The 22,936-nt window shown below is 57.1% G+C and overlaps 3 protein-coding genes and 1 non-coding gene across 4 annotated transcripts; 1 reads left to right on the forward strand and 3 right to left on the reverse strand.

Annotated features, from left to right (window-relative positions):
* Nucleotides 1–1,778: 1,778 nt before the first annotated feature.
* On the reverse strand, nt 1,779–6,482 carry BESB_047500 (uncharacterized protein; the record flags this gene model as incomplete). The annotated part of the gene is made up of 1 exon (XM_029363201.1): nt 1,779–6,482. The coding sequence occupies one exon, from the start codon at nt 6,480–6,482 to the stop codon at nt 1,779–1,781; it is 4,704 nt and encodes a 1,567-aa protein (XP_029220567.1).
* Nucleotides 6,483–8,318: 1,836 nt separating this feature from the next.
* Nucleotides 8,319–13,601, forward strand: BESB_047510 (uncharacterized protein; the record flags this gene model as incomplete). Its single annotated transcript, XM_029363202.1, has 10 exons — nt 8,319–8,594; nt 8,957–9,403; nt 9,882–10,059; nt 10,275–10,422; nt 10,714–10,762; nt 11,119–11,214; nt 11,676–11,726; nt 12,159–12,373; nt 12,663–13,165; nt 13,513–13,601. 10 exons carry the CDS (start codon nt 8,319–8,321, stop codon nt 13,599–13,601), a joined length of 2,052 nt encoding a protein of 683 aa, XP_029220568.1.
* Nucleotides 13,602–15,024: 1,423 nt separating this feature from the next.
* On the reverse strand, nt 15,025–19,525 carry BESB_047520 (uncharacterized protein; the record flags this gene model as incomplete). Its single annotated transcript, XM_029363203.1, has 9 exons — nt 15,025–15,095; nt 15,269–15,347; nt 15,817–16,046; nt 16,397–16,601; nt 16,833–16,916; nt 17,164–17,315; nt 17,660–18,038; nt 18,337–18,503; nt 18,754–19,525. The coding sequence occupies 9 exons, from the start codon at nt 19,523–19,525 to the stop codon at nt 15,025–15,027; spliced, it is 2,139 nt and encodes a 712-aa protein (XP_029220569.1).
* A 2,320-nt stretch (nt 19,526–21,845) lies between these two features.
* On the reverse strand, nt 21,846–21,917 carry BESB_050710. Its single transcript has one exon. It is a non-coding gene; the product is annotated as a tRNA-Ala (tRNA).
* Nucleotides 21,918–22,936: the final 1,019 nt, after the last annotated feature.

Here is a 22,936-nt window from a genome sequence, read left to right on the forward strand (position 1 = left end):
GTCAGGTGGAAACGCGCTAAGCTTTCGAGTAGCCGAACCCCGGCTTACAGCATGTGGAGACGCTCTTCTGGTAGTGTTCCTTCGAGTGGGCGTATCGGAGAAACAACGCAGGAATTGGCTCGTGCGGGAAGCAGTAACAAGCTGACGACCAAAAAGACAAAGGAAAAGCTGTACGGCCACGAACGGACGTGGGAACTCGCTCCGCGCCTGACTTTTGCTTCTCATCGAATACCGTCCTCTCTGTCGGCACGCTGGACCCTGATGAAATTGGGGTTGAGTCATCTTCCTGCGTCTCCCAGGTGAGGCGTTGGAGTTTTGCCCTGCCAGAGTCTTTGCCACATCGACGACAGTAATCGCAGACACAGAACACCACTCGCTCAAAACTGCACGAGCAACTTCAGACAGCCGCACCGGGGATAAAGGATGGCGTGTGTGTGCCTGTGACGGAGGCAGATTCTGAAGAGCTGTCGTTCGTCTGTCTTGAGTAGAGGATACACAACTTGTACTGGAACTTTGTCTGCATGAACAGACACACATTACATTGAGCGCCAATCCACGCTGAGGAGGATCGGCTTGCGCTCGAAGTCGAACCAAAATGAAGGAAATACGCCACATCTGCACAGGGCGCACAGTTGACTCTCGGATCTCACCACAGATATTCGAAATGCCGCTGCTGCACATACGATCCAGGCCGTGGACTCATACAATCGGCGGCATCGCTCCTCCGTACCCCTCACTAGAGAAACATAAGCTTGGAGCACTGGCAAAGCCTTGACGTCGGCTCTGTGTTTTTCGCTGTGAATAAAGCTTCTCGGATTTTCTCCGCTCTACCCAACTCTGCTGTGTTGCACCAGGCATGCCTTCCGAGTCAGTTACCCCCTCCGAAACACGTCCGGTGCTCCCACATCGCAGCGGCAGTCTGTAGAGCAAAAGCAGTTCGACGTCTGAATGCCGCCACAATGGCATCAGAAACCACTGCCCTCCTTTCCTCTGGTAACTGCTCAAAAAGACCTACGCAGCCCACGCAGAAGGGTTCCGCAGCCTGGCGCCGCCGCTCTGCGATTCGAACCTGTCATACTCCGTCATGAATGCCTGGTGTCTTCGACCTTTTGTTCAACAGTCCACACGTGCTCAACGAAGTATCAAGGGTGGCTCGCCGAAGCCCACTGCGACACGAGGAACCGACGACTTCTTTTATTGTGGAATCAGAGGAGTAGCGGCATCAGATCACGATACAGCGTGCGCGGGAGTGGATTTTTGTGCCTTCTTTGGTACACGCAGGAGTCAGACACTCAGTCCGCGCACCAAAGAACGTCTTCAGCGTTAGACACTAAAGCGCGTGCTGCAGACGAAAGCACAACGACCAAAATGCTATGCCCTCTTCAAATGACGCTTCACTCGCAACGCAATGCAATGCTGCCGGAACCTCGTGAGGTGAGAGGCGCTGGCTAGCGGCTGTGCTAGAAGGAGGCTGTGGCATGGACAGGTTGTATGCATCTAACGTGTTCGTATCGCCTTCTCCTCAAAGGAAGTTTACGAGGAGCTGCGGCGTTCCTTTTGCATGGCGCGCTCTCTCAGATACTCAGATATTTTTCAAGTTGAGACTGAACCGGTGAGAGCCTTCTCAAAAAGCGGGCCGGGGGGCACATGAGGCCGCAGGCGACAAGCAGATAACGAACTTCAGCGCCCGTCTTACTCTGCTACTGCTATCTGCGGCTTTAGAATAGCCTGCTCACGAAACGAGGCGAGTCTCTTGCTCTTGATACGCTCCTTCCTCTTCAGGGTGTCTCCTTTCGGCGCCGGCTTTCCTCCTCCGTGGCGGCAGTGGCCCCCGCAGCGCAGCTAGGAGAAGGAGCGAAATGAACGCTTTTCGAGTTGCGCCTGCTGGCTGTGTTTCCGTGGGCGCTCGTTTTCCTTTCCAAGCCCTCTTCCGGTCTAGCGCACGGCGCCGCCCGCCCTTCGGTTTTAGCACCTCGAGCATTATCTATACGTCGCGCTTCGGCAGGAGCGCGTCCGGCATTCCGTCTCTTTGCGCTGCCGTCATTTTTCAAAATACTTTTCCGCGCCTTCTGCGTGTCAGACTGAGTTCTGCGCTGCCTCGTTGCCCCGGAGTTCGATTGCCCGATGGAGGCGGAACGCCTTGTGGGACTTGCGGGCGGCACCGCCCTCGAGTCTCCTCCCCTCACCCGTTCTTCTTCGCCCTCACTCTTCGAGGACGTGTAGCCACTTCCACCGACAGCAGGTGCTTCACGACCAAGGCTGCTCTGGTCTTGTACGATCGTCCTGTCTCTCTCTCTGTTACCACTGCCAGAAGAGCTTTCGTCTCGTGTGGCGGGCCGACGCGCCCTGGACTCGGCTCTGCGCAGTTCTCCTCTTGCGACTCGCTGCGAAGTCTCTTCTCCATCTGTCTCACTGCTACTCTCACTGCTGTATTCGCTTTCGGCCGCGACAGAGGACGAAGTTGTCTCGCTCGCGTCTCGCGCGCGAGGCGACGAGCTTGAGGCGGAAGGAACGTCGCTCTCTGGGCTGCTCTCTGTATCCGAGGCAGAAGCGCGTCCACTCGGTGAGTTGCTGCCGGTCCCAGATGTCGGCGACGAATCGCTGTCTGTGCCGCCTGCTGTTTCTGAGCTCGAGGGCGCTGTGGCGTCTGCTATGCGTCTGCCCGCTGGTCTGTTTGTCCCTGCCGCCGGCCGCTGCTGTCCAGCTGCCGGCGTGCTGCCATCCGAGTCGCTTGAAGAGTCTGTCTTTTCCTCTTCACTCGTGCCGGACGAGCTCGCGTCTGACTCCGATGAAGCTTCCTGTCCTTCCTCTCGGCCCGGCTCGCGCTCTGCCTCTCTCCGTGGTTTCTCCAGTTCTTCTGCCTCAAGCGCGCGGGCGGGATTTTTCTCTGTCGTCGGCAGCTGCCTTTCTCGTTCGCTCACCACTGCAGCCTGGCCGCCTGTTTCTGTCCCCGCTGTCTTCTCGGTGCTTCGAAAGAGGCTACTGGACCAGCCGTCTCCGCCAGCCTCAACTCTCTCGAGCAAGGCCGCAATCGTTCTTCTTCTCCTCGCGTTCTTGGCGCGCTGCTGCGCGACGCGAGCGCGTTCGAGGGCGAGGCTGTGTCTGTGTCTCCTGCGGGCCTCTCCGCACAACAGCTCAGACAAGCTTCCTCCTCCGTGCGGCGGAGTCGTCACTTCCGTCTGCGCTCCTGACCGCTCTGCGTCGGTTCCCAGACAGTGTCTGTTTTCGCCGCGCGCTGCAGGGCGAACCGTCTTCGCCTCCAGCGCCGCGCATGAGCCGCCACGCATCCCCGGCAGGCGTCCTCTTCCTGTTCCCTCCACACGCCCTAGGTTTCTGCGAAGGCCTCCTGAGACTGCCTCTGCGTTGCATTCCTCTACACGGGAGTCGGGCACGAGTGCGCGAGGGCGCACCGCCTCGCCTTGCGGTTCTCTGCCTACTGCGGCTCCTGCAGAGAGTCGCCGAGGCTGGGGAGCAGATGGAAAATATCTCCGTACGTCTTCTGTCTGAAGCCTCTGCCTCAGGCCGAGGGCCTCGCCCAAAAGGGGCAGGCTGCGCCGGCCGACAGCCGATATCGCGTCCCCTTGTGTGGGGGTAGACGGGCCTGGATCTCGGTCTCGAGAAAGAGAGACACGGTCGCGCCTTGCGCGAGGAGCAGCGGATGAGAAGGAAACGCGCGCGGTGCGACTTTCTGCCGCGAGAAGCTTCTCTCTCGATTCCTCGCCTCCCGCCAATGTCTTCTCCGCCTCTCTCCGACATGCAAGCGGCTCTCTCTCTCCGTGATGTTGCAGGTCGGAAGCGGCCTCTGCGTTCACGCGGCTCGCCTGTGTAGTTTGATCTACCTGTGTGCCCCTGTCTCTCGTTTCGCCTCCACGAGCCTCCTGCCTAGTGACCTGGAAAAGATGTGCCCGTTGCCTCGGGGCCGAATCGGCTTCTTCCACTCGCGTTTTTCCCTCATTTCCTCTGTCCATCAGGCAAGGCAAGACGTCCCGCTGCGCCTGCGCCTCCTCGCGACAGACTGGCACCTGGCTGTCAACTCCGCGCGCCCTGCACGTGTCGAGCTCTGCGAAGAAAACTGCAGGGGAAAGCAGCCAAGGCCCCGCAGATACGGGTGACAGAGATGAGTGCGAAGAGGGCCGCGCGCTAGAGGGAGAAGCAGGCACTGGGGACAGACTGCAGGAAGCGAGCGCTTGTGATGAGGAAGCAGGCGTGTGAGGTGGATTTCGTTTTTCTTTGGATGTGAGCCAAGAAAGCGACCCAGAAGACGAGCAGGAAAACAGCGATGAGGACGATGAAGGAGCCGCGGAGCGGAGAGACTCTGAACTCGAAGACAACGACGAAACCTCGCCGGAGGAGCTGCTCGGATCCTTGCCGTTCAGCTCTTGCCTTTCTGCGGCGTGCTCCCGTCTGGAGGGCCTCTGGAGGTCATCATCGCAAAAAGGATCTCCGCCGTCGCTCTCTTCTTCTTTCTTTTGGCCTGCCGCCAGCGACGCCGGCCTCGCGTCTGCCAGAGGCTCCGCGTGCCTCAGTGAGGACGACAGCGGGGGCGTTTCTTGTGGAGGTGGCTGTGTAAGGCTGCCTCTCCCCATTTCCCCTTTGTCACATTTGAAAAAAAAAGTGTCCGTGGTCGCTTCTCGCTCTCCAGGATCTCCTGTCATCGCAGTGCTCCCCTGCGGGAGAACGGAGCTCGACAGACTCCTCTCGAGCCTCTGAAGCTTGCGCGTGTTTACATCCGGGCCTGCAGACTCTTCTCGACGTTCTTCTCTGGCAGCGGCCTCGCCCCCTTGGACGTCGTGCGGGCCTTCTTCTTTCGCTTCAGCTCCTCTGCGCTGTGTCCCTCTTGGGCTGTTCCGTTTTGGCGTTATCTCTACATTTCGTGTTTCGCGCACGTCTTCTTCGCCTTCGTCTCCTCGCTGGCTGTCCAGCTCCTGCTCTTTCGTCGCCTCTCTGCGGCTGTCATGCGCGGCTTTGTCACCCCCGTCCTGCTTCGTGAGAAGCTCGTCTGCTTCCTTCATCGTTCGTCGGCCCGCGGGGAGGAGGTGCTCGGGAGCGGAAAACGCGTAGGCGAGACGGCGGAAGGCTGCGAAGAGATTTCGCGCGGCTTTCGAATCCTTTCGGTTTGAGGCACGGAGCGACCTGAGGCGCGTGAGGCGACGCTGCCCAGAAAACACAGAAGGGAAGGTCAGGCGACTCCAGCTGCCGGCTTTCCCGTTTCGTGGCGCCAAGTGACCCTTGGTAGAGCCCGCCGCACGGCTTTTCTCCTCGTATTCCTGTCCTTTCTCATCTCCTTCCACTGCGCTGTCTCCTCCCTCTCCCTCTCCCTCGCTGTCTCTGCGCCCTCGCTGGTGCGCCTTCTCGCGCAGACGTCCGGCGAGACTGTCTCTGCGTCTAGCACGCTCGCCGTCCGTGCCAGGCTCTTCAAGGATATCGCCCTCACGTCTCCCGACAACAGCGGAAGGCCGGCGCGGCGCGGACTGCGCAGCGCGCGCCCCGGGCGCTGGGAGGAGTTCGAAGGACAACGAGGCACCAGAGAAAAGATTCGGGAGACTGCGGAATCTGGGAAATCCGTAGCGAGGAAGCGCAGCAAATCTGTCAACACGGGGGTTTGCCGACGAAGCGGACCCGCCGGGGAAGTAACGTGGACGCGAAGGCGGCGGAAACGTTCCTTCCGCTTGCAACTCCGCACAAGAAGGCGGAGGCGCAGCCACATCAAAGCTCCGCGCCTCCTCATCCTCCGCACCGCGGTCTCGACTTCCGCGCTGTCGCGGCAGAAGCGCTGACAACGAGGAGGCAGATCCAGCCAAGCTCCGCGGGCAACGCATGTCCCGCGCTGAGGGCGACCGAAGAAGCGAGGGAGAAAAAAAGGAAGACCGCGCGTCACTCGACTCGAGCCTCAGCGCAGGGCAGCTCGCGCAGCGCGGGAGAGAGAAAGATGCAAGCACGCGAGTCGGCGAAGAAAAGTCGCCAGAGGAAGAATGCAGCACCGAAGCGAGACACGCCTGAGCGCGAAACAGAGGAAGCTCCTCTCGTTTGGAGTTGGATGCGCGGTGAGAAGATTGTGGAGACGCAGGCGCAAAGAGACAGACGGCGTCGGCAGGTCTACACGCTGCGTGAGGGGCGTGAGGGAGACTCGCAGGCGAAGTGGACTGCGAAGAACAACCTGCTCCTCTGCGTCGCGGCGCTGGTGCCGGCGTCGCTTTCCTCGGTTTGTGCGGCTTTGAAGAGGAAAAAAACTCCCACGAAGAAGAGTTCTGAAGCCGCGCGGGAACACTCAAAAGAGGCACGGCGGAGCCTCGACGACGGCTTGTGTGTAGCGCGAGCGGCTGCGCTGGTGCCTGTGAAGAAGCTGAAGGAGCGGGTGAAGCACGGTCCGGAGATAGGGAGGCGTTGGAAAGAGACTCGTCTGTGTCTCTGCGTGCTCCACTCCAAGAAACAGGAAGCGAAGATCCTCTTCGCGGTGCCTCCGCTCCCGTATGGTGGTGCATCGCCGGCCTCCGTTGCGCTGCCGCCGACGAGGGATAGGAACAGCCAGCTCGCGCCATCCTTCTCTCTCGCGTCTGTCTGCCTTCTCGTTTCTCCGTTCGTGTCTCCTGTTTTCGTCTTCTCTAATCTATCCAGGTTCAGTTTACCTGAGAGGAATAACGCATACCGCCCTCGACGTCTCGCATCTTGGTGACTCGTGCGCCTCCTGATGTGCAAATATATATATATATATATATATATATATATATATATATATATATATATATATATATATTTATAGGCGTATATGTGTGTATCTGTGCGTGGATATCTACGGATATTATCTGCGTGTGCTTTTCCTACGGTCATGTGGCTCTGTGGCGGGTGACTTTACTTTCAGAATATTGTTATGCGTATCACAATTATGCTTGAGTGACGGGCGATTACAAGCAGATCGATTATGTGTGCGATAAGGGGGTTGCTTGGCTGGGTAACTTTGAGTACTTGGGGGGTTTGCCTCGGCCGAGTCTGTTGCCGTCTGCCTAAAAAAACTAACGAACCCCTTCTGACCTCAGACCGGCAACACTTTCCCACTTGTTCTCAGGGCCTTTCCGCAGTTGTCTGCAATTCGCGTCGCTATCTCTGTGCACCAGCTCCGCTTGCGCCGACATCTGAGTCCGCACACAGCGGAGAGCGAGTCATTGCGTTACCGCTCCTCCTGTTGTTAGAACCAAACACAGGGGAAGCAAAGAGGAGGTCCCTCCGTCAGTGCGGTGTGCACATTAGAAGAAGAAATCCGAGGAAACGCGTGAAAAAGCGCCTCGACAGCCTCTGCTGACTTTACGTACAGACACGGAGTCTCACGGGCGGGCGGCGGACATGTGCACGGTGCGTGTGCGGAGGAGTCTGAGTAGAAAGCGAAGAACAAGAGGGTGCACAGCAGAAGGAGAAACGCACAGACAGTCTCTCACGTGCTTGTGGTGTCTGCTTCACAGCAAAGAAGGGTCAGGAACGCAACTCTTTTCGTTCGCGCGTCCTCTTTCGCTGTGCATCTGCGTGCCGCATGCGCGGCAAAGAAGGAACCCTGAGAAAAAAGCTAGCCCGCCGGAGATGTGGGAGTGAACTGGCAGGTTCGCTCTCCTCTCGCTTCCTCCCAAGCGATCGCATCGCAGTCTTAGTCAAACTTTTAATGAAAAAGAAAGGGCGTGGGGTGGGAAACTTCCTCTCGCGTCTGCCTCGTCCTTTTCGGTAGCAACGTGCATCGAGCAGGCGCGAGGACCGAGAGACAAACTGGCGCTTCTCCTCTAGGAGACAAGTGCTTTTCTTCCACTTTTCGCCTCGCTGTCTCGCCCCAGGTTTGTGAAAAAGCGCTATTTTGTCTTCTGCTTCATCCCCAGCTTCACAGTGGTGCGCGGCGTCTCCTCCAGCGTCGTGGCAGTCAGCCCGCCCGCCGTTGCCTGACTGTTTTTCGAGCGGAGAATCGCGTTGGAAACTCTCGGAAACGAACTCCCTCTGCGCCTCTTTCTCGGTTTTCCGCCGATTCTTCGCTCCTTCCCCACGTGCCCCGGTCTGCGCCCCCCGCATACCGTACGTCCGCGCGTTTTGCGTCCTTCTTTCTCCTCCTCGCCTCCACCCGACTACAAAGTCCTCTCTTCTTGATCACTCGAATCAAGGGCATGTCGGCGCGTGAGGTGGGGTTACAGACTCGATACGAAGAGCCTCATCAGGCTAGCAAGCAGCATGTGGGGTCAGCGTCGAGTCTGAAAGGACGAAGAGCGGAGGAGTGAGAGAAGAAGACGTCGCGGTTGCCGTGAGGATCTCCCGCTTGTCGCGCGCTCGCCGCTCGCCCGCCTTGCACCATGGCGGGCGCCGCGAATTCCGACTCTTCCCCCACTTCTTTCTTCTCGTCAGCGGGCGCCCTCGACTCTCACCGGAGACGTGAGGCGGCGCTCCTCGGCCAGGGCGCTGCCGCGGGCTTTTCTTCTCCTTCAGTCCTCGCCAACCCCTCGATCTCCGCGGGGCTGCACAACACGCTCTGCGTGCTCGCGGGCATCTTGCTGCTTCTCTGGTTCCTCCGCCTTCTTCGGCAACTTATACAGGAACAGAAAATTCGAAGGCAATTCGCCGTTCAGCAGGTAGGCAGAAGAGCGACGAGCGCGGGCTGGAGGCTGCATCCTCGCCACGCCACTGCCCTTCTCTCTCCGCAGGCGTCTCGCGCGTGTGTGGTACTTCTCCTTCCGCCAGGAATACCCTCCAATCATCGCTCTCCCTCTTGCCGCTGTTCTTTCTTTCCTCTTGCCTTGCCTCCCGTCTGCGTGGTGTCTCGGCTCTTGTGTGGCGGACACCGAGCGCGCCGGCGGAGTGTGCTGTCTGCTTGAAGTATCTCGTTTTACTTTTCGGTGTTCGGGCAGTTCCCGGCAGCTCAGAATTCCCGCATTCGTCCCGCCTTTTCTGGAGCACACTGATTGCCCGGTTTTCTTCCGTCTTTTTTTCTCAGCATCCTCTTCACCTTCGCGGCCTCGCGCGCTACTCGTGGGACCTGCAGCGCCTCTTTCGCATCCACTTCGAAAAGCTCGTGAGGAACTACAACCCGGCGTCTCCACTCGCGATTCTCCGCGTCCGCGTCGCCGTCCAGACGAAAGCCGTCATCTTCCCTTCCTCCTCATCTTCTTCCTCAGCTTCCTCCTTTTCTTCCGCTTCATCTTCTTCTGCCTCCTCCTCAGTTCCTTCTTCTTCTGCATCTTCGGCTTCTCCTTCGCGGGCTCCTGGAGCAAGCGAGACGACTAACGGGGCTGTGGCGGGCGAAGAAGCCCGGAAGTGGGAAGCAGCCGTGGCGGCTCTGGGCGAGGCAGGCAGGACTGAGCTGGAGTTCCTCCTCGATGCCTGCGACGCTGCGACTCTTGTCGTGTACTGGGGCGTGGACGCCGAGGCGCTGCAAAAAGCGGTGAGGAGAGCGGAGTCGCGGCGACAGCGTAGCACCCGCGGCCTGCTTCTCACTGCGAGGAGGGGGGGGGAGGGGTACGCCGCATCTGGCGCCTGAGCGGTCTCGAAGAGCGGAGGCGTCCTCTGGATTCGATCCCGACCGCGCTCGCAAACGTCCTTCCTGAAAAAAAGAAAATTCAAATTGCCATGCCGTATGCCGTCGGCGGGTGCCATTTAGGCCGTCGATTAGCGAGCTAGACTTCGAGTAGTGCGGTTGCGGATTTTTTTCCTGCTTCTTTCATTCCTAGCAGTGTGCCCATGTGCATTTATATCGTCACTCATGGCGTGTGCGGGGACTCGACGTGGAGCGGGCAGGATCTCGCCGATTTCTGTTTTCTCGCTAGTTTACTCCTCCCGCTTTCTGCCTTTTGTGTGCGAGAGTGCATGCGGTGCCTCGGCGTCTGTGGTGTGCTTCGGTTTGCGCGTTCGCCTCCTTTTAGCTCGCGAAAAAAGCCGACGAAGTCAGCGTCTCCCTGGGGGTTCTAGACCGGCCGCTGCACTTTCCGCGCTCGCTGCGGCGAATCTTCGGGGCGCGGCGTCTCGCTGCTTGCACGACGAGGCGCTCGGCGGCTCACTCTGAGGCTTCGCGGTCGCTGCTTGAGCTGGAGGAGAGAGACGGTAGGCAGAGAGGAGGCGCGAAAACAAGGAGAGAAAACGCCCGCCAGTTGTCGGTTAGTGCGTGGCTTTCGCTCGATGCGTCGCGACGTGCGCAGCGGAGAAGAGCGTCTCGCACGCGAGCCCTCCACGGAGACCCACGCACAGATCCCACTGCGTGGCTCGCGCACTTCATTTTTTCTCTCATTCGTCTTCTCGCTGGCTACCTCTCTCTGCAGGCCTGCCCTCTTCGAGTGCAGACCGCGACGACGGCGGAGAGGGCGCGTCGAGGCTGGAGGCTGGAGCCGGCGCGGACAGCGCATTGCTCTCTTCTTCGCCTGCGCTTCTCTCGCCTTCTGAGTATCGTCTGCGGTCGGCAGAGCTCACGTAAGTGGGAGGCCGCTCCCAAGGAGCGACCTCCGGGACACTTGGGAAGGCTTGCCCTGGCTGCTGTCTCCATGCGTGCAGACCTTGTGACCTTGTGATGGCTGTCTCTGGCGCTGAGGAGCTGCCTTCCGACGTGCGGCTCTGCTGCGGGGGGGGGGGGGTGGGGCGGGATCGCTCTTCCTCGAGCCTCAGGTGTCGGCGTATCTCTTCCTCTCTGCGTTCTGAGGCGCCGGCACGTCACTCTCACCTGGCTCTTGCGCCTGCTGTGCGTGTGCTGTCCGGGTGCCTCAGCGTCAAAGCCGGGATGCACCAGCGCGTGCGCGCCTCGCCTGCGGATCGAGTGCGTCGTTGGAAAAGGAAATATGCGGCCTGAACAGACACCTCCAGAGTCTGAGGCTTGCGTAAAGCACAGTGTGGAGAAAGCGTCGCGTGGCGCTGAGTGCATAGACAACTTCGCGTTAAGCAGAGTGTTTAGAAGGCCCTCTCGCAAGCGCGTTTCTCACGTGGCGCTTTCCTTTGTGAGCTCGTTTTCAGCACGCAGATCGAGGCTTCTGGGCAGTGCGCGCCGCGTGTTGTCTGTCGAGTCCACAAAGGCACCTGAGGCGGGCGCGCTTGGCGTCAGCGTTTTCGTCTCTCTTTTGTTTCGCCGCATGCCATCTCTGCGGTGCAGCTGGGTGTCTCTTTCGTTTTTTTCAGAGGGCCGTTCTGGGGAATTTCGCGGGCGCCGGCGGCGAAGGCCGAGGCAGCGCTGAGCTTCCCCTCGTTGTCGTGGCATCCCTGCTTGCGCACTCCGTAAGCGCTCGTTGCTGTTTTTTTGCGGCTCGTCGGCTTTCACTCGCACGGACGACTACGGGGAAACCATTTTTCATGGCTGTGAACGATCGAGTGCGGCCTACGGCTGCGCGGCCCTCGCAACCTGCGCGCGGCCCGTTGTATGCGCCACGAGCACAAGCGTCCAGCCTTTCCGTTTCCTCGCGAGGCTTTCTCTCCGCTCTGTTATACTTCTTTTATCTCTCTTACGCTTCGCCCTTTGCTATTCTTTCGGTTGAAGGCAGGGGGGCCGCTTGTTTCCTACGGTGCCTTGTCGTGCAGCCGCGTGCATATCGAACCTTGAATTTCAGCAGCGAGGGCGCGTAGAGAGGGCGCCTTATTTGTGATGTTCCGTGTATCCTCCAGTCTCATCCTTTTATTCGCGACGGAGACAATCAATCTGTTGCTGAGAAGCTTTCGCTCAGGCCCCACTTTGTTTGCAGCACCGACGTATGAGCGAGTCAGGCCACCTTGGAGCCGTCTCAGTCTCTGAGGTGAGTGAAGGGGTTTTTTTTTCCGCCTCAGAAGAAACAGCCTGGAACAGCTTTCTTCGCAGCGCCTCCAAAAGCGTGTGGGCACAGCACACACAGCGATACCAAGAAAACTCAGACATATCTATGTGTATATGCATCTTGCCTGTACATGGGTCATTGCATCGCAGAGATCCACCTGAGATTATGTTGTGAATCCGGTTCCCGTGGAAATGCATTTCTACACACTTCCTTGGCGATACCTATATGTGCTTCTTCACTAATGCTTTAGCTGCTGGCGCTTTTCCTCAGAACTGGCTACGTTTCCCCTTCGTTTGTGTCTGGTGGGCTGGTGAAGGTCTCTTCGCATCTCGCTTTTTCACTGTGCGGCTGTTTGTATTATGTGGCGCCATATTTCCTCCCATAGCTGTTGCTCCTGCTTTGCTCTGTTCGCAGGCCTCCACACACGTGCTCATCCTCCGGAGGAATCAACTCAACTCGTCTTCTCTTGGTCTGGAGCTCGCGAAGGAAGTCATGCTGGGTGGCGGTCTTGTGCGGGCTCAGGAGAGGCTCGACGTCTATGGCCTGGAGGAGGGAGAGAGCGTTGGCGGAGAGAAGGAGTGCCTAGTCTGCATGACGAATGCGAAGGACGTCATGCTTTACCCCTGCAGGTGAGAAGGTCAGAGGAAGCACTGCCCCGGTTACTCAGCACCTTATCTCTTTCCATGTTCTTGCGGTCTCGTAGCAGATGGCGGGTCGCCCAGATCTCTTCTTTGCCGTGAGTCAGTCACCTCTGTTTGCGCGGAGGGCAGTAGCGCGGGGTGCCTCCATGGCACCTTGTTCCTTGACCTTTCTGCTCCTATCCGACTCTGGAGGCGGCTCTGCCTCCGCGCGTGCGTCCTCAGGCGCTGTCGTGTCTTGTCAGGTTTCTGGACTGGGTTTGTTCTCCTTTGCACTCAGGCACTGCTCGCTGTGCTTCGACTGCCTCCGCTCGCTCCATCAGGAGCGCTGCCCGATTTGCCGATCGAATTTCTCTGCATTCGTCACGTTCCCCTTCAAGCGAACTCACGCACTCTTGCCTTCGGCCGCTTCCCCAGCCTCGCTCGCTTCGCTGCCCGCCGCGGACGGGGAGTCTTCCCCGCAGCCGTATCCGCTCCCTGGGGGTCGAGCCACAAGCCCCGGGGGCGGCGGCGAGCATGCCGAGAGGGCCTATGGCGGGGCGCGCAGCCCCGGCGCCTCGTCGGCCGGCAGCGGCGGCTCGCGGCGAACGCTCGCCGCAGACCTGTTCAGGGCAGAGCGATACAGACGAGACAGTCAAGAAGCAGCAGACGCAGAGGGAGCGGCGGAAGACGAGGCGCAGATGCCAGTCCGCAGGCTGAGCGAAGGCGCCTGGCGCCGCGAAGAGAGAGAAGGTCGCGAGCGAGGGCGAGGGGAAGGCTTGGCGTCGCCGGAGAGCAACAGAGGTGCGTCGCGGGCAGAGGGAGCGTTCAGCAGATAGGGGGATAGACAGCGAGCCCCGCGGACAAAGGAGATCACAAAACAAAGTCACAGGGGAAAGCCCAGCGTCGAATAGTGTACGGATGCGAGGGAAGGCAGGGGAACCGGGGGAAGACAAGCAGTTGGAGCGCGAGCGGCACACAACCGGCGACGGCTTCGAGACTCGTGCCGCGGTTCCTGGCATGCGGCTGTTTAGGGTAGCTCTGGGCTTCTTTTCGTCGCTCGCACGCCTCTGAAAGGGGATTTGGGATGTGTTGCTTCCTTGTTACGTCCTTCTACGCTTTTCCTCTGTGCGTCTGTCGGATTTTCTCAGGTATGGCAAGCGCGTTGCTCGAGCAGCTTCGCCAGTACGTGCAGTACGACGAGCTCGGCAGCGAACTGCTCTCCGACAGCGACACGTAGATCGACGAGAGATATGCATCTATGAATGTCTATGTATATACATATATATGTATGTGTATGGGTCTGTGAGCATTTAGGGCATATGTGCGGTCATATGGGCGTTGATGCTCGCCCAGGCCAAGTCGCACATGCAGCCGCGCAAGCGTGTCGATGCCTGTGCGCGTCCCGTTATTCCAATAGGGAGTATTAGCTGGTGCGTATATCTATCCACGTGCGCGTATCGGCATTTCAATGTGTAATGTTCCGCTAAGGAACCTTCAATCAGAGTAGGATGACTTCTTAGCTGCTGCTGGAGTCCGTCTAGCACGAAATTCGGATGCGCTCTCGCGCAGTGGTGCATGCGTCTGCATGAAACCGTCTAAAGGCCACAATGAAACACGGTGTCTAGGTTCATACCCGCTGAACGCCGATATCCAGAGTAGCGTGTTTCGTCACACTGCGCGACGGTCCAGACACGTTTGATGAGTGCGTTACGCCAACCGCAAGCGAGTTCATACAGCTTACTCGAAGCCCCACCATCAGAGCATGCGTCTCACCCTCGTGGCGTCTGCCGTGTCCGCTGCAAGCAAGCGGCGAGGCCTACGGCTGGCTGCGCGATAGAACGACTCTGGGCAGGGCGCCCCGAGACCCAAGCCGCACGGGGCATTCCAGGCTTCCTTCCTGTGTGTATATTTGATTTCGGTTCTCCCGTTCGATAGTGCTGGCCGCTCAGTGAAGTTATGCTGGGGTCGGGGTGCGCTGGAATGCGGCTTATGCAAAAGCGGTGTGCCTCCGTCTCGCAACGGCAAAAATCGACGGCAGGCACATGCTGTGAAGACGCTGTTTAGAGTCCCTCTCAGAAGAACACCAGCAGGGAACGAGAATGCACTGGTGCCTGATGGAGGTAGCATGTGCACCACGACTGAGGAACACACTTATAAGCAAGGCGCGCCCGGTCAGTAACGGTTCAGGAACGGACGCTGTCCGCGTCTGTCCTTCCTCGTCCGCCGATGAAATGTCTTTATCTCTTCTTCTCGGTCTGATGGATACCTACGTCTTAATGCGAATCCTCGCTGTGCTCACATATGCCGTTTTTTGTCATTCCCTGGCACGTAGAGTGTATTCCTCGTCAGTGTTCTTGTAGCCGCCTTCAGGCGGAGCACTGGATCTCGTCTCTGCTGCTAGCATCTTCCGCAGCCAGGGTTTGGTCTGTCGAGCATGTCGGGCTCCGCCGTTCCCGCGCTCGTCCCTGCTGTATGTTGTCTTCCTGTGAGTGGTCACGCTGTTTCTAGCAACTCAAGCGGGCGTCAGATGCATTTGCGGGGCGACAATTTCCCCGCTCAATCACGTCTTGACCGTCGTCCTATTCATGAGATACACAAGCGAAGACTTAGCTCCAACAGCGAAAAGGTCGACTAGCAGCGGAAATCACCCGCTTCCCAACTCATCGGTCGCACGGGTCCATGAACTGCTGCACCGACGGAGGGCCGTTGACCCCGTCAATTATGCCGGCAGCTGCAAACAAAAAGACAAATACGTACAACTCGAAGTTTGCCTCTCCCAGGTGCTGCACGAAACGAATAAAGATTCTATGTTTCAGCGCTACAGTATACAGCATAGCGCAGACAGGTGACCTGCCGGGGTGATGAACTCCTCTGCAAGCGAGAGGGTGGAGAGACCTTTCTTACCGATGGAGCAGCCGATGGAGCACACCATTACGCCAATCAACAAGGCGACCAGCCAGCGTTCCAGGTGACGTTTCTTAATCTGCACATGTGGGTTTGCATTAGAAAAGACGTGTGCTGTGTGAAAGAAGAGGATTTCAGAGTTCTCTGAGAGAAGCGAGCGCTCCTGTTATCAGTACGTTATGTCCTCGAGAGCACCAGAAATGACAGTGGGAAAACACATAAAAGCTGAGTGTAGCGAATGGTGTAAATCCTTGCTCGCTCTGTCAACATGTGCAGATCCGTTTACATATAGCGCCATCGACCGCCTCGCTGACGCATTCTAAGTCGGCCTTCCGACGAATACCTCATCAGAGATGCAGCATGCCTCAGTGTGGGCGACGTGACGCGTTGCTTCTGCACAACCATAGGGCCTTCGCCTTATCGTGGTCCCTCAGGCGACGTAGCATGATGCGGAACAACTACAGACTCACACTGTCATGTACATACTCGTTCCTATACAGAGGCGCTTAAAAGAGGGGAAGGACCGGCAGCTAGTGCGGCTCACTTACGTAGCTGTCAAGCAGCGATTTGCCAACTAAGGTGGTGCAGAACAAGACGAGAAAGAGGACGCCGCTGACGCTGGGAGGCGCCATTCGGCTTGTCAAGTTGATTGTGGCAGCCGTGGAAGCGGAAAGAAGAACCAGACACGATGTCAGAGCGGACGACACACTGGGCGGGACACCCTTGAGAAGTAGAATGGGACCTAGAATCATGCCTCCACCGATCCCCATTATCGCTCCTGGAAACATTCAGCGGACACCGAAACAATGCAGAGAGAGGCATCCAAGAGATGCCGCAGTTCGCATAAAAACTCTTTCGAAGCGGAAGCAGGCCCACACAATGACCTTGCTTTTGTCTAAGGCAGACATGCCACCCGTGTAGGCAAAACGGTATGAATTTACTACTATTGCGCGAGAAAGTGGGCAGGAGGTATTATATTACGAGACAGCATGTTTGAAGCAGGAACACACACGTGAACAACAATCCGACCAGCAGACAGCGAGTGCGGAAGAAAAAGCACGCCAAAAGCAAGCGGATTGGTTCGCATGCAACTATGCCCTTTGCTAAGATCATTGACTTGTTGTTTACCTAGCACGCCAGCAAGGAATGCCTGAGTCAGGAGGAGCTGGACGTTGCTAGATGTGTACACGATGGGAGAGTAGCGACGAATGCAGAGCCGGATTCGCTTCCTGTGACGCGCAGTCAGAAACGAGCCCCACAATAGGGCTACACTCGCAAGAAAGAGACATCCGACTGCATACACTACCCAATAGGCAGTGGAGCAGAACGGTACCTGCAAAGTAACCACAACATCGCAGAATGACGACGAATACAGACAGAAATATATAACGCTCGTTCCTGAGCGAGTTGCCTTCGTCTCGACATGGACCACACAACTTTGCAACCCGCTAGCGTGAGACGAAGTAACACGGGGCCTATGCTCCAGGAAGAGGTACTCGATGAAGGAGACACCGTCCCGCTCACCGACGATGTTGGAACAAGCATAATGGCTCTGATTTCTTACGATGTGAAATGTAGAGCGCCTGCCGCCCTTGATGAACGTGACGACGAGGTTGATTATCCAGATGATCAATAGCACTGACCATTTCTGGCAGCCAACGGTACAAGCATCCACGGCAGAAGACAAGAAGAAGAGCACATCCAAGGAAAGAAGAGCCAAAGAGGCAAGGACATGCCCGCACGGGCCGATCTGTCGTAGAATGAAAACACCCTTAGACACCAGTGCCCGCAGCGGGAGCAAGCCGTGTACTTGCAAGGAACTTTGGAAATATTTAGAAAAAATGAGACGAGGGAATGCACGGAAGAAAACAAAGTGCCGCTCGGCTGGAGCTTACCGTCATGTCATACCGTTTCCACCTGTATAAGATAGCAGCACGACTGCATTCACCGCATCTGTATCGCTGACGATATGATGCACCCTGCTCTCCTCTCTCGTCGGGGTTAAGTTCTTGATGTTCTGGAACTAGCTGAACTTTGGGTTGGCATTCTGACGAAACAAAAACAGAAGAGAGGCGCCTACTGTGTAGCACCGCAAGCCCTTCTGGGTTTTCGGGGATGCTGTGCACCATGCGCAACGGATGTTCCACGTGGCATGCGTGCTCCCAGCAATACTGAGACGGCGGCCCTCACGACTGAAAAGATGTATACAGCCACTAGTAATGCGGGCGCCACACAATCTAAAGTAGAGTGACGCGCTGAACCGGTACACTGAAATCTGACTGTGATAGCGAGATTGCGAGAGGGCGCAGTGGGTAGGCACATGTACCGAGGATCACTTCTCGCTTTGCGGTGATACTTGTGTTCTCAGTGCGCAGCCCCCGGATCGCTTACGTTCCGGCCCGTTCGTGACTTCCTCCTTGGTGTCGTTTCCCCTTCGTCCCGGCTCCGCTGCCTGCCATGTGGTGGTCCCGCTGACAGCTTTTCCCTCCCTGTCAGACGCAGGAGTTCTGCAACCTGCTGGCATAGCCGCGTCAACGACCTGAGAGGTTGCTGGCATGCAGGATGTCTTCGGTGGTGCCTGATCTTCCGCTGCCACTCGCGTCACATCCATGGGCTTCCTTGGGCTTCGACGGAAACGCGTTAGAAGCTTGATGATTTCGTACGACAGACATATCACGAGGAGAGCAATGATGAACCACGCGGGGAGCGCATGATTCACGACAACGCCAGCAGACGAACCACACATCTGCATGGGGCCGAGAAGGAGGACCTGCACACATTAGAGAGGACCGCATCTGAGCACGGAAACCGCATGCACACATATGAACTAGGTCAGGATTACAACTGGGGAAGACACTGACCCAGAGTCGGATGCAAGTGAACCCAGCCATATATACAAGACAAATGGAAGAAGTAACATGCTCCTCTGCTAATGGCAAGTACTTTCTCAAGACAGCGTGCTGGAGTTCTCAGCTCAGGACCGAAACCGTGTTGATGGTGACAACCCAGAGCGCACCGCGAATGCCCCTGTCAGCGTTTCTTCAATAGAGTCATTGCCTCCTCCTCACCATGTCCATATCGATAAGAGGCATATCGGCTTTCGGGTTCCGGCGGACGAAGTTGATACAGAGACCTGCTAGTGCGCTGCCTGTCATCAAGCACTGGCTAGTTGCAGTCGCTTCATGCGTAGTGAAGCGCATCAGGAGTTGCATTAGAGGAACAAATATCGCTCCACCTGCGAAGCAGACACCGTGCAGGCCTGCTGTATCTTTTTTGTTTGCTCGGCAACCGGAGGCTCTCAATTGCAGAATGCAAAGTGAAGCGCCCAACTGAACGTACGTGCTTTCCCATGACTGAATCGCGGTGAAACCCGTCGGAGGAAAGAGGAACACGCCCTTCGCTTTTTGGCACAACAGAAGCTTGCTCCACTTGCGTGACTTTAGTGGCGTTACTCTACTGGCCGCCACCCACTGAAGAGAACTTACCTCCAGTTCCGGCAGTTACGCAGACTGTCGCGACACCAGCGATGATGACAACGCAGAAAATGGCCAGGCCGTTAGCCAAATCAGCAAGCGTCCTTTCGCCACTACCTAAGCCACTGAGCCGGCGCACGGGCGCCTCTGCACTGCAAATTGATAAGAACGACTGCGCTGCCGGGGACCCTTGTGTTCTTCCTGGGATCACTCTCCGCCGCGCATCCATGCCTTTGAGCAACGTAGGCGTCTCGCTCGAATAATCCCCTTCATTATCTTGGCGGTGGTGCCGGTTGCTGCTAAGGAGAAACCTAAACGCATAAACCTCGCTATCCGACCCCGACTCTGAAGCGCTGCGCTGCCTTCCGTTGCATCCATGTTGGTCGCAAGTTTGTACAAATGGTGGGCAACCGGATATCAGGCGTATATCCCCAAGAGGTGGCCCAGAACGAACCTCCTGGGCAGGGACTTCCCCTGAACAACCGGTCACGCTCACATTCGCTTGCAGGGCCACAACATTTGGAAAAGGAGGCAGTCCGGCATCTGGCGTGCAGTCGCGCAGAAGACTGCTGTTAGCTTCTTCAGGCAGTTCCGCGCGCCCTTTGTCTTCACACTCGTTGCCATGCCCGAAAGCAGTTGGCCGGACTGGTTCCCGCTGGGACTGATGAACACATTTCCGATCCGCACGCTGTAATGGGGCAATCTGGGGAGGTGTTGCAAGCACGGAGAGGAAAATCGAATGCTCACATCCGTACAGGGGGAGTGATGCGGCAAACAAAAACATCAGAAGGAATGCTAAGCGTGCAGAACTATGTTCACGCGCTTCTCGCCGCCTAGCCGCCAAGAGGTAACTAACCTTCCAGACGTATGCTACTGCGCCACCCGCCACGGCTGACGCACACTCGTCGCTCCCGTGTGCTGCCCGCTCGCGGCCAGACAAAGTAGCCAGAGGTGAACAAGTTGAATGGACGCATTTCTGAGAGAATGTCGAAACATCAAGGGTATGTGATGAACGCGTCGCCGGTTTCGTTAGCGCCGACCGGCCTGACCATTCAATATGCCATGGGAGCTTCTCCATCGAGGTGTCACTACTACACACTGTGCAAGGCCAGACAATTCCGGCGCACAGTCCTGGGGTAACCCACCAGTACCGCGCTTCACACTCACTCCCCTCAACGTAGCAATCGCACGTGTGTCCACGATAGGAGAGAGCAAGTTGCACGATAGCGGCAACATGGATAACAAATGGTCTTGTGGTTGCCGACGTGAAAGTGACACTTCCGTGAACCAGCCGTGAGCTGATGTTATTTGTCAGCCAGCGTTGGTGTGATTTGCTATGAAAGCATCCGGCACCCAGGCGGCCGGGTGGATCGCTTCGACGCGAAGAACGATGCTGCCGCTGGTCCGGCTCGCTTCATTCGCAGCGGCTCCCCGGCATCTGCGCACTATCGCAAAAGTATTTTCTCGCCAACGGGTCTCGCCGCCCCCGTGCTCCGTGTCACCATCGTGGTTCGGGTGTGGTCGGCTTCGCTACCTCCATCTGCCTCATCTCGAGGAAAGATGTGTCGACGACTGCGCTGCACGTTAAAGCCTCTGCTTCCGGGTGAAGTCGTCCCTGCACGCCATTGCGTCGGCAGCTTCGCCGTCTTCAGCGGTGCCTTGAATGAAGTCTACTGCCAAGCTCCCCGAAAGCATTTCCGTTTTGTGCCTTTTCTTGATATGCCACCTGCAAGTGGAGGTAGACGACCAGGGCATGATGATGCCCTGGTCTCATGCAACCCGGTCGGTACTTTATTACGATGCGTATGCAATACGCTTCGGCAGAAGCATGGCTCTCAGTGCCGGCTGCTCAGCGCCGCCCTCAGTGCTGAACCACATGAGTGGCGATTCCTGCATGTTCGACTAGACACGAACCCCCCGCGGGCCGTGCCGACGATGCTAGGGACGGATATTAACTGAAATAGGAAAGCTATGACGTCCGGTACGAGTTCGGATCGTACTGGGTAAGACCATGTATCTGTAACGGCACACAAAAAGGGTAAACCGTGGGTGACGCCCTCTTACCGTGAGCGGAGCTGCAGACACAGCATCTGGCTGCCTCATCTAGAGGGTTCACAGACTCGAAACCTATGTCACAGCCGTGACAGCCATCATTCGTACCGAATACCAGACTGGTACCACTGGACACTCGGTCTACGCAGCGGTCGCTAGCGCGCTGGGTTACGATGTGACTTCGTCATGGTGGGCTAGAATATCGAAGTGGTGCGAGTGGTTTTACAGATTAACTCTCCGGTTTCTGAGGCATTGAGAAATCTCTACAGATCTTCGACATACTTTTTGAAGGATAATGTGGCGCTGCAGTAGTAAAGATGTTTACTACCATCCGAACCATCACACATGTAGAGCGGACTACGTTCGAGATCACTTCGCTTGACAGCTATTTGAATACGGGCGAAGTACGGTAGTGTGGAGAGAGAGATGCGAAAGCCTGCTGGTGTCATGTATGCCTCGCCACAGGCAACGAACAGTTTTCGTATGTAGGGCGTCCTGTCTACGTAAACAGAGGCATACGCGAACGCCTCATCGTCCTGGCGTGGGCGATGGAGATCCGACCACATCAGAAAGAAAGTAGACAGCCTATGCAACCAGCATCAAAGCGTGTTTCGTCCCGTCGCGCCATTTTTGCCGTTTCTGTTTATCTTCGGCTCGAGACAGATACCTACAGCTCATGCCCCGAGCCGCCGCGATCCGAGGGTGGCAACAGGTGGCTGGTAACTTCGAATGCCTGCTCACTGTACACAATGCTGCATGCGTATATGCCATATATCAGCAGAGCATAAGAAACGGACTGGTTGGGAATCGAACCCGATACCTTCCTCATGGGAAGATCACGTGATTCCCCTACACCATCAGCACTTGGATATTGTGATTTTTCCTCGTGAGGAAGTGTCTTGATTGTAATCTGCGAGAATTACAGAAACAGAATGAGCATTCAACACTAGGTATTCGGTCTGCCACGTGAAAGCAACAACCGTACACGCCAGCTCTCCTTGTCAACGATTCTGTGCCAATGAAAGATATCGGTATGATGGTTGGTAAAACAGTGGACTGATCGGGAATTGAACCCGAGACCTTTCGCATGCGAAGCGAACGTGATACCCCTACACCATCAGCCCGTTACCTGTGCCCTTCGGCCGACGTCGAGACGCCTTGCTGTTAGTGTGGGTGGTGAGGCAGGGTATGACCTAGCGTTGAGTACAGTGCTCCTCTGCCACTCGATTTTTGTGTTTGGCACAGTACTGGTTGGAGCCACTGGCGTGAGGTCCCTCTATGCAGGCCTCACTGTTTCCGTGCGCTTATCGGAAGCAGACACGAGTAGTTTGCACCACCCGGGGAGCCGCTATTGTGCAGTACGCAAGGCTGTCACGCAGACTTCCGACAAGGTTGCTGGGCAGCCATCCACCAGCGTACAATGCAGGACTCTGCTGCCCTTTCCTTGTGTTACTGACCTACAGAATGAGGGCACCTCTTCGTCCCAGCGCGCACTGTAAAACGTACTAGCGAAGTTCGAGACTGGACCAGCGTGAATGGACAGCAGGAGGCGGTGAGTGGAGCAGCAAAAACCGTGAGACACAGTGTATCCTGGCACCAGCAGGGACGGGCAAGACTGTCAGCTGAAAGACCATTAGACTTCCAGAGTGACAACAAATTCCCCATGTGTACGTGCAATGGCGAGAAACACAACAGGACCCTGTCTGCATTTCTTGGGGTGCATCGGCGAGTTGCATGCCGGGGGAACGCCATCGCGAATTCGCGCGCCCAGGTCACCGTGTTGGGCGTTCCAGCAGCCGTGTTTGCTTCCATAGGCATGCCACCCTATATTTTATCCGTGTGCACAGCTCTTTTGACTTGTTTATTTCATTCATTTCTTCTGATCGAGTGTCCGCACCGCAACGCGCAGTGCCGTGCCGGTCACTGAAATGCAGCTACCTTCCACGTCTCAATTGAGTCAAAGTGGTGTGCTCCTAGGCTCGCGCGCGCGGCACCACGAAACGGAATAAGTGGCAAAGCCACGACTGCTCTCTTTAAAACACTTCGGCTCAGTAGTGTCGCGAATGTGTGACTGATTTTGGCTTCGTCTCCGCACACCTGCAGATCTCGTAGAGGCCGGACCCTCACTGCGTTGTGCTGTGCC

The sequence above is a fragment of the Besnoitia besnoiti genome, chromosome III (assembly GCF_002563875.1).
Source record: "Besnoitia besnoiti strain Bb-Ger1 chromosome III, whole genome shotgun sequence".
Lineage (NCBI taxonomy): Eukaryota > Apicomplexa > Conoidasida > Eucoccidiorida > Sarcocystidae > Besnoitia > Besnoitia besnoiti.